This window comes from Rhinolophus sinicus, chromosome 15, assembly GCF_057876585.1.
Source record: "Rhinolophus sinicus isolate RSI-liver-muscle chromosome 15, RSI-T2T, whole genome shotgun sequence".
NCBI lineage: Eukaryota > Metazoa > Chordata > Mammalia > Chiroptera > Rhinolophidae > Rhinolophus > Rhinolophus sinicus.
In genome coordinates, this window is record NC_142515.1 from 9,974,823 (window position 1) to 9,985,774 (window position 10,952).

General features: G+C 46.7%; 1 protein-coding gene across 1 annotated transcript in view; it reads right to left on the bottom strand.

Annotated features, from left to right (window-relative positions):
- GRK5 (G protein-coupled receptor kinase 5) overlaps window positions 1-9,783 on the bottom strand; it is a 194,278-nt gene extending 184,495 nt beyond the window's left edge. The window contains exon 1 of the mRNA XM_019725274.3: window positions 9,444-9,783. Coding sequence (XP_019580833.1) covers window positions 9,444-9,495 — 52 coding nt within the window. The 5' untranslated portion in view covers window positions 9,496-9,783. The remainder of the gene's footprint in view (window positions 1-9,443) is intronic.
- Window positions 9,784-10,952: the final 1,169 nt, after the last annotated feature.

Genomic DNA, 10,952 nt, shown 5'->3' on the forward strand with positions numbered 1-10,952 from the left:
GAACAGACGACATTAAGATGAGGCAGAGCGCATGTCTGTATCAGCCATTGTAACAATTATAACATTTTTTCCTGGGCCTTTGCTGACCCTCCTCCAGCTTGTTTCCATTTCACAAGTGGTGCTAAGACCCGTGCCAAGATGGAATTCCATTTTCAAATGAGGTTTCACAAGACCTTTTATCAGATATGCAGACTAATTACACTGGCTGGCTTTTCTCTAGTGTGTAGTAGGGTAATTCTATCCTTCATCCCTTTTTCTTCCAGAAATGGTTAAGTTCAGAGCTTCACCTTCTCTGCAAGAGACGATTGAACGCTTAGCTACCTGTCCTCTCATTACTAGGTGGTGCAATTATGCTCCCTCATCTCCAGCATCTCAAATTTGACAGTGATCCCCAAGGAAGTCCACGGTTCTTAGACTCTCTCACCTCACCACACACACACACACACACACCACGCAACCACGTGCACACACATGCTGATGTGGTTTAGAAATGCAAACATCCATAAGGTTACCACAGAAAAAGGGAAAGGGTTAACCCTAAATGCGCTTTTCCGGAGAAAAAGGCCACTTCAAACATTCTCCTTAGGAGGGAGAGGGGGATGCCCTACAATCTGGCAGGGGAATCACTTTGGTAGGTTTTCCCTCACCTCTCCCCATCCTGACCCCCTAATTTTTTAGGTAAAGGAAGCTGCAGAGGAATGAGCAGACACCAAGGTGCCACCATCTGGCAGATGCTTGAGGTCTGGGATTTCCCAAGGGGCAGCAAGCCCCCAAGGATGTGGGCCTTGGGGCAGCTGTGACCCGCACATGGTAAGCCAACACCTGTGGGAACTGGCCTGCCCTGTGCCCACGTCTTGGCTCTGCCAAGGAAAGGAAATAACACCACTGCCAATGACATGTTCCCACTACCAACCCACCTGGTTTAACACCCGTCCCTCAGGGGCAAGTCTTTGGTTTCTAAAGATTCTCTCCAAGTCCTGCGAGGAGGAAGAAGAATGACCTGGGTCTTTTGATGTGTTGGTGTGTGGGAGGGAAGAGAGGGCATGAGGAGGAGAATACAGGTAACTGGGGCTCCAGAAAGGATCATAGCCATGTGTGCGCACACACATGTGCAGGCATGTAGGTATAGTATGCATACCTCCCCCCTCTCCTCAATCATAGATTCAAGTTGATAAACAGCTCTATTTTTAAAGTAGAAACACCTACTGTGAGGATTCACCTATTAGTCTTTCACAGCCTAGTAGGAATTACGTTATCCAACTGCTCTCAAATTGCCACTTAGCTGAAATCAAGGTCTTGTGGGAAAATGATATTCCCACTTTGCTCCTTTCTCTAGGAAATCTGATACAGCTGCAACTTCAAGGAGGTTTCCATTTAGAAACCATACTGCCCTGAGAAATGGGTTTGTTTTCTTGGCTTACATTACCACAGGGCAGAGAAAAGATTTATTTTGGAACATTAAAGGACCGTAGAAGGTGTTCCACAGAAGTCGACAACTCAAGTGACTTGGACAAGTGGCTCCCTTTCTTTCACCTCGGTTTCCTCATCTGTTAAGCCAAGGAAACCCTTATTTTGGAAAATGAAGGACAGATCAGTAGGCCGACTGAGAAGGTTTGGGGCAGCGGGGGCCCTGAACAGCCTGTGGGCCTCTGCCACGTCATGGTACAGCAATGTTCTCATCTGTTTATCTCAGCTTCTTCTGCTTTCTGCATGGGTCCCAGAAGTTGTCTTCAGAGGTTCATTTCTTAGTTGCCTTTAAAAAAATATACTGATATTCCACTGGTTACTGATTACAAATTCCTAGAGACAAGACAGGCTCTCTCAAAATTAGCCTAATTTATTACTGACTTCTGTCAGGAAGATGTTATCAGTTGACTCTGTCACAATTTCAAATAGGGTTCCCTGCTTTAGACACCAAAGAACCACAACTAACTGTTTTATTGTTTCAAATGCTTATGTTGCTTTCTAAGTGCACTTTAACTGGACTATCGTTAAAATGTTTCAAATCTCACAGGAAACAATTTTTAAAGAGAAATTTTAAAGTGGATACAGCAACACTGTTTTTCTTTTTTGTCTGTTTTTTTGGTTTGTTTTAAAGATTTTATTGGGGAAGGGGAACAGGACTTTATTGGGGAACAGTGTGTACTTCTAGGACTTTTTTCCAAGCCAAGTTGACTTTTTTCCAAGCCAAGTTGTTGTCCTTTCAATCTTAGTTGTGGAGGGTGCCATTCAGCTTCAAGTTGTTGTCCTTTCAGTCTTAGTTGTGGAGGGCGCAGCTCAGCTCCAGGTCCAGTTGCCCTTTCTAGTTGCAGGGGCCCCCATCATCCCTTGAGGGAGTCGAACCGGCAACCTTGTGGTTGAGAACCCGCGCTCCAACCAACTGAGCCATCCGGGAGGCAGCTCAGCTCAAGGTGCCATGTTCAATCTTAGTTGCAGGGGGCGGAGCCCACCATCCCTTGCGGGATTTGAGGAATTAAACTGGCAACCTTGTGGTTGAGAGCCCACTGGCCCATGTGGGAATCGAACCGGCAGCCTTCGAAGTTAGGAGCATGGAGCTCTAACTGCCTGAGCCACCGGGCCGGCCCAGGAACACCGCGTTTTTGACATCTTTCTTTGTGATCTTATTTCAGTCTGGCCCCGTTCAAAAGAAATGGAAACCCTTAAAATTGTTTTACCTATTATCAGTCCCCCTTTAGAGCACTTTTAGAAGTCTGAGAAGTTTTATTTGTCTTCCTTCTGTGGACTTACTGTACATACAACTTAATGTTTTTTTCTTAATGATTGTTTCAAAATATCCTCCTATCAGAAGTTTCAGGAAGGAACATAGTGCTCTGTATGTATCGATAATATGCACTTAATTTGAATCAGGAAAGTCAGTTGCTCAATCTAGGCAAATTTCCCAACAAGATATGAAAAAAAGGGGAAAATATGGGTGGCTCACCACCACCACAAATATCTATGGTTGTTCCTGAACGGAAATGTTCTCTAAAGTCTGTCCTAATCCCCAACCCTCCAGACCCAGCCTGCACCTTTCCTCTGTCTTCCCCCCTTTCCCGTCTCTCCCCCTCCACTTTTCCCTCTCTCCTCCTTAACCTTTCCCCAATCATCATTTCAGAAGTGGGGGGTTATCACACTCTTCTTTAATTTGATGTGTAGAACTCCAGAGCGGCTCTGTCCAAATGAGCTTTTAGTGGCTCTGTCCAAATGAGCTTTCTGCAACGCTATGAAGGTTCTGTAGCTGGACAGTCCACATGGTAGCCACTGGCCACATGTGCCTACTGCGTCCTTGAACTGTAGTCTGCATGCTTAAGAAGTGAATTTTTCATTCTAATCGGTTTACAGTTGCCTTCTTAGCACAGTAGCCGCGCATCAGTCTCATAATTCTAATTAGTTTAAAGGTAAATAGCCACGTGCAGCTCAGAGCCACCACGATGGACAGCACACCTTTACAGGCCCAGATGCCTGTAACTCTTTCAGGTCATTGCCACTGGCAGGCTACAGCACAGGTCATGCCCAAACCATTCTCAACAACAATCTAGAAAGAAAGGCAGCCTCTACCATCTTTATACCAGAACTTTGGCCATTAACCCCATCTGGGTTGCTACCCAAAAAAAACCACCAAAGCTCCCCCTGGAGGCACCAGTGCACACCAGTTTTCCTCTTGGATATTGTCATTCCAACCAAAGGGTCTTCTTGCCATTGTTTTTCATGGTTTCCATTTGTAGGAAATGACCTTCATTAAAAGCCCAGTCTTGGAAAATTAGCAACTGTCTCCCAGATTTGGGCCTATCCCTCAAAGATGGCCTTTGAATTATCCTTAAATCATATTTGGTCCTTCAGGCGATTGACCACGTTCTAGGCACAGCAGAGTCAATAGTACACCCCGCTAAGCAGGTCACACCGCAGCCAGTTTCAGCTCTTTGGGGGAAAAAATCTGGTACTACTCGTATTGGATACACCAGTTTAAAAGCTTAAGAAGATAACGATGGTGCCATCCCATCTCTTCACCCACCTCTAGCTGCATGTCTACAAAGCTGACATCCAGAATGGCAGCTCCCACAGGGTCCTTCAACAATCAATGTTAAACGAATGAATGAATGAATGAATGATTTTACCCTTGTAAGAATACAGAAAATTGAAGAGCAGTTTCCTCAAAATGAGAAATTGGGGGCGGGAGGGAGGATCTTGTCAGGAAGTAGCTGCTTTCTCTTTAAAAGGCAGCATGATTTACACAAAACGAAGTGCTTCTTCCAGTGTTTGGATGGCACTAAATGGAACAATATTGTTTTCACCACCAAAAGATAAAATTGTAAGAAGCTTGATTTATTGATTAAAATCTTTTCGATACTTAGGATATTTTTAAATAAAAATTTTCACTCAAATTTAACAGGATGTGTTTTAAAGTAGAGACCGCTCGTATTATTGAAGCCCACATAATCATTTCCATCATTGAAAATCACATCTAACGCCCTTTTGTCTTCCCTCTTCTACTTTGATGGGAGGTGGGGGCTGGGGATAATGAGACTGAAGAAATTCCTGATATCCGTTTCTATGTGTCACCTGTTCAGAGTCACTTTCTATTGTTTCCTCAAGTTTCACCTCTGAGTTGCATGATCTACTGCAGCGATCTTTTTGCAACCATAAGACTTTATTTCAAAAATGTCTAGCTATTATAATGCTTTATCTTGAGCCACAAATATATTGGCAACAAATATGAACTTTAAATATTGCCAGCAGTCCTGGATGGATTCCTAAGAATACGAGAAGTTCCCAGATACGGGTTGAATAGCCCTTGGTAAAGGTGAATTTGGTTGTATGTTGAGCTCTTTCCCGGAATTTACCTGGATATTACAGAAGTCTTCATGCTAGACCCAAAGGGTATCATTTAGCAAGCAACAACAAGAGTGACAGCTTCTGAAGACATAATTTAAACAAGGATTAGTTTGGGCACTGGAAGAATCAAGCTTTTTGGAGTTTAGCATCTGACAAGAAGCAGCTAAGCTCTTGAAAGATGAGAGTCTTGTGGGCATTTATCTGATGATTTTGAAAAGAGGCAGCTGGATTAATTAAAATCATCACTTGAAATCTTTCTGGAAGAGGGCAAAGCTTCTGAAAACACTGCTTTTCATTTTTCTACCTCCAAGTTGTCGGTCCTGTAAAGAAGCTTAGAAAAAATAAAAGGCAGTTTCATTTAGCGGCATTGTACTTAATAGGCCAGGCAGCCTTTGCCCACACTGAGCTGCCGGCGCCAGGATCAAAGCTGTTGCTCTTCTGTGAGGTAAGGCTGAAGGGAGAAGCCATAGGTTGGAATAAGTGTGCATGCAGAGAGCAGTAAGAAGGCAGCGAGCCTCAGAGACACTGCAATGGTCTAGTCATGAAACACCCATGTTTCAGTTTCATCATCATGAACTTGGGGGACAAGGGAAAAAGGGAAGAGAGACCTAAGCTTTCAGCCCTGCTGGGGAATGCTGAGTCTGCCCCTCCCTGGCTAGCTGCGGTTCCCTCCCTCCCCCAGCCCTCCCTAGCTTCTGCTAGCCCCCAGTTTCACGTTTTCCCAGGTCTCTAATCTTGATCATTGGGAAGAGCCAGACCAGCAAGTCACCGAGTTATCTGAGGAAATGGTTCTCGCATATTCTGGTTTTCGGCAATTACAATCAATGGCAAAGTCATTATGTTTCTGACGTCTCAGTTCCTGTGCTCAGTGCCTGCTAGAATCATGCTCAGGAAAATAAAATCAATACTCCCCTCTGTCATCTTTATTGATTAAATTGGCTACTGCTGGCCTGTGAAGAAAGGAAAGGTGGACCCCTGCCAAATTTCTTCTCACCCCTGTTCACTCAAAAGTGAGGCAACAGATTTGGAATATGAGAAAAACTCAAAAAACCTTTACTGCAACAACAAAAGAAATACACAAAAGGTACTCTGCAAACACTCTTTCTCACTACTATTATTAATATTTCAACACTAGCTTGCTGGCCTATTTTATAAGATTCTGAAATGTAAATAGTTATTCTGGGTCTCATTAAATGCTTATTCAGTTAGCACATCTCTATAAATTGGCATAAATTCAGTCTCAACTTTTCATTTTTCCCTTAACCATTTTTTAGGAGAGTGATCTAGAGTTCCTAAGAGTGACCAAGTTGGTGTTTTCTCATGGACAAATAAACAGCCCACAAAATTCACTTGGGTGGTTTAAAATTTTGAACCCAGATCTTTTCTTATTTCAAAACAACAGTCCCAAAGGTGCAATTTGCTTGCTATGTTTTCTAGTTACTGACAATGAATCACTTTTACGCTAATCCACTTATAGGTTTTTCTATTTTATTTCTATATTCATGTTTTCCACTTATACATGTTTTATTATGGTACGAATTTGAATTTACAATGAATTTAGAAGCCATCTGCCTTTCAGAACGCATAACAAGATAGGCCCCAAAATTATCCATCAACGTGGACAGCTACAAATTCCTTTATAGTATTTGCAAAGTGTGTCTGTCTTTCTTCATTCAAGTCCTGTTTGTCTATTATTGGGGACAAATGTAACTTTTACTTGAAAGCCACATTTTAGATTGTTTACAATATGTTTTGTTAAGTGAACTAAATTAAATTTCACGTTCGCCAATTATATTTCTCATCTGTGACCATTCACAAGAATCTTCAAGTAGGAATTGTTTTTAAACATTCCAAACCACTCAGATTTCTTAAGATACTACAAATTTTATATTAGATATTTCATTAAGCGGACTGGAACTTTCGTTTCTGAGTATTTGGATAATATAATTATTTGCTGAATTACTTAATTTAAAAGAATGATTTCAAGTATATGAGAACTGAGAAGAGAAAAATAAATTGCTTTTATTTCTAAAAGCATCCACACTGGTTAAAATATATGTGCTCAAATTTTTAATAAAGACCCAACAAGAAGAAAATGGAACCACTTAAAATCGTGGGCTCTGTTTAGACAGAGAAAGAGGGGAAGAAACGCAAATTTAAAAATGAGTTTCCATGTGATTAATTTTTCTCATTCATGTGTCAGTCTCTCCATTTCCTTACAGGCAAGGCCCTTTCCACTTCAAAGACATCGTCAAGAGCTATTTTCTCACCATGAGCTGACTACCAAACTCTCAAAGAGAAATTGAAAAGACTCTAAAGGCAAATGGAAGTGTGAGACACATTCTGGGGTGCTTTTAATCAGTGGGATTCTGTCGTTGCATATAACCCTCCAGCCTGCAGTGCTCTTCCCTAAGGTTCTGAAAAAAATAATTTGTTAACCTAACAAAACAAAATATCAGGCGGTGAATTCATTTCGGTGGGAAAAAAAAAAAAGAAAAAAACCGAGGAGACGAACTTGGGGGAGAAAATTGGTAACACTTTGCCCACTCCAAGCAAAACATTTTAAAAGAATGAAACCAAATGAGGAGGGAAGAAAAAAGCATGTCCCAGGCAAAGGAACGTGTAGCACAGCAAATTCAGGGAGCAGAATTCCCCGGGCAACGGGAGAAACCAGTGAAGCTGGCAAAGCCTCCAGCACCAACCTATCCAGTGATTTCCCAAGAAATAATTTCAGAATGGAGGGAGGGAGAAAAACTTTCCCAGCCTCCGAGCCCTGAGAGGTACAACCATGTTCCACCACTAGGTGGCGGCTGCAAAGACTGAGAGTGAGGGGCTGTTTCCTCCACTTATTCCCCACCAGGACGCACTACCCAGCCCAGGGGAGAGCCCACCAGCCCTCGCCTTGATCCAGCTCGCTAAAATTTCGGGTTAGTAAAAATTAAAAAACAAATCAGGTCTTAGAACCTGAAGAAGCCAAGTAACGGCCTCTCCTCCAAATGTGTTCTCACACCAAAGCTGAGCAAGCGGGGTGGGGGGAACGTGCATATTTTTAACTTTGCTGGGGTTTTCAAAGCAGACCTTCCAGGCGGCTGCTTTTGAGCGACAAGTGACGACGAAATTACGACGTGAACGCTGGGTTGAATTAATGGGCTGTGCATCACCCAACCCACACAGCGTGTACAGAGCCACGAGGTGATGGAACCGGCTGGATAAACATGAATCGTTTTATTGCTGGCCAAAAATTCCTCCTTCATTCATCAAAGTGGGTGAATGAAAATATTAAGAAGGGGGGTGGCCGGTTAGCTCAGTTGGTTAGAGAGTGGTGCTAATAACACCAAGGTTGCCGGTTCGATCCCCACATGGTCCACTGTAAGCTGCGCCCTCCTTAAATATACATATATATATACATATATATATATATATATATATATGTATGTATATATATGTATATTTATAAAGAAGTAAGTAAGGCATTTTCGTGGACTGCTCCCCAAGTATCCTTCTGAAGTCAACACCTTGCTTAGGCTGCCTTCTACCTTGGGTGTCAAATAAGGCCTCCTCCCATGAAAGGGAAAAACCACTTCCCCGTTTTATAAAAAGGCTGCACTCCAGAGCTCAAATCTTGGCAAAAGAGATGTTACATAAATTCCAGGTGTTCCTAAATATGCATGTTTACAGGCACACAATCATTTTAGGAAGCATCTAAGTTTCTGGGGACTCCTCCCCCCCCACCCCCACCCCCGTCTCAAGGAAGCGGCAAAACGTGTGTTTACAGCTTTGACTTTAGGATCTTACCCACTCTATATAGTCATTTCCTGCCAGCTAAATGCAGGAAATCTAATGATTTGCACCCAAAACGCATCGAAGCACCGGCACACTTACCTTTCTTTTCTCAACTGTGCCCAAATCAAACAATTTAGTCATCCTCCCGCCCCCCGCCAAAAAGAAAAAAGAAAAAAACACACGCCTCTGAAATCCTGACTTATTTTCTAAGTGATTTGTACAGCTATCCTCTCGTTATTCTAGGAACAGGCTAATTCCTCAACATCTTACTTTGCCTTTAAAAGGCTTCCTTCCACACGACGGGATTTCCCTAAGAAACATTCCCAGCGGATGGTTTCCAGCAATTGCCTGTATCAACTCAGCCTGCGCAAGCAAAGACTTGGCTTCTGCTAATTCCACCCCCCCAAAAAAAAAAAAACACCAAAAAACAACCACACCAATTCACACTCAGTACCATCCCGGGCCGACTCGAAAAGCTATTTTATTTGCCTGTTTGCCCATCTCTTCCTGAATAAATGCTCTTCCAACTGACGACCTTTCAACAGCTGCCGAGAGAGAGGTCTGTAAGGTTAGAGCAGAAAACTAGGGAATATTTCAGCATCCCAATCCCTGCCACCGCGATGTTTCTCCCTCTCGACTCAAGTCCAGATTCTCTGAGCTCAAGGGCAGGAAGCCCGAAGCGTTTGCAGAGCAGCTCTCCGAGGTGTCCTGCCCGCGACCAACTCACTGCGGGCATCCTGCATACTCACGTCCCAGCCCACACGCCGCCGACACCCGCACCCTCGCCGGCGGCGAATGAGCCTGGCACGCACCAGCCGGCCTCTTACCTTCCCTGGCTTTCAACAAGACCGTGTTGGCCACGATGTTTTCCAGCTCCATTGACAGTCGGCGGTCAGCGAGGGAGCCGGCCGGTGGGGCTGTCAGCGCCTGGGGGTGCTGCCGCTGCTGCTGCCGCTGCCGCTGCTCGGGCTACCGCCGCTGCTGCCGGAGCCGGGAGCCCGCCTTTCCTACCGCATTATTCCTGCTCTTATTCCTCGGAGTTTTCCCCCTCTGCAAAGAGGAGCTGCCGCCGCCGCTTCTTCCTCCCTCTGTGTCCCCCCTCCCCCCTCCCTCAACACTCTCCCCCCCACCCCCCACCCTCCGCGTTTCTCTGTCACTCCATTCTCCTCCCCTCCGGCTCCCTCGGATGCTTTAATGCCTCGGATGCTTCTGCCTCCCCTCTGTCCCTCCCGGGGGTGTGGTACTAGCAGGCTCCGGCGGCCGAACTGCGCAGGCGTCAGGCCGGGCCGCGCCTCCTGCCTCGGCGCTCGCGGCGCGGGGCCTGCTGGGATTTGTAGTCTTCCCCGCGCGCCGTGCTGGGGCCGGGCTGGCGTGCGGCTGCGGGAGTCGGAGAGCCGCCCGGGGACACGCACCCAGAGTGAAGGCAGGCGCGGCCCGGGCCCACGAGGGGCGCAGGGCTGCGAGGGGCGGCGGCCGAATCAAAAGCTGCCAGGATGAGCTGGATGGAGCCCCCAGGCCCGGGGCCCAGACTCGCACGCCCACGCCCTGGGCTCCCGCTCGTCCGCTTCCCGCCCTGCCGAGAGCCCGGAAAGCGAAGTCCACAGGCCACGGCGGCGGCGGGCGAAGCGCTGTGGCCCGGCAGAAGCCGGTGCGGGTCCTAGCCGACCCTCGGGGCGTGTTCGGGGTGAGAGGAAGTGTCCCGCCGAGCCACGCGTCGCACCCCCTTCCTTTGGGCCACGCCGGGCCCACGCGGGGGGTGCAGCCCAGGGGCGGCGAGGCGCGCCAGCGGGCCCCGCACCGGGTAACTGTCCGCCGCCTCACACGCACACGCGCCCAGTTGCTGACAAAGGTATACTTTGTTTTCTGCAAGGGCGCGAAGGGGTCTGCGACTCAGCGGCAACCTGGCTCTGCCGGCCGCGCGGCCTGAGCGCCCCCCAGCGGCCGCGGAGTGACGGCGCAGCAGCAGGTCCTCGCGAACGGCGTCCCCCAGCGCCCGGGACCGCCCGCGCCCGCCTAGTGGAGACTCTAGGGGTCCCTGCGTGGGAAGCGGCCCGTTCGGCTAATAAAGTGCCTCACAGCACTCGAGGCCCGCAAATCAACGATCCCCACTACAACCAAACTCATTCAGATTAATAAAACCGCAGACAGAATTGCCTGACGTAGGGGGAGTGTTAAAGAATAACAGCGCCTAGCCGGTGTTGGAAATGCGTTTTCAAATTCTGGGCTTATTTATCTTAGGGCTCTTAGCGCCTTTCCACTGCATGCTCCGAACATCAAGTTCCAGCTCTGCGTTCAGCCTCGCTTCCTTGCTTCCTCTGAAGACCCCACTCCTGGGA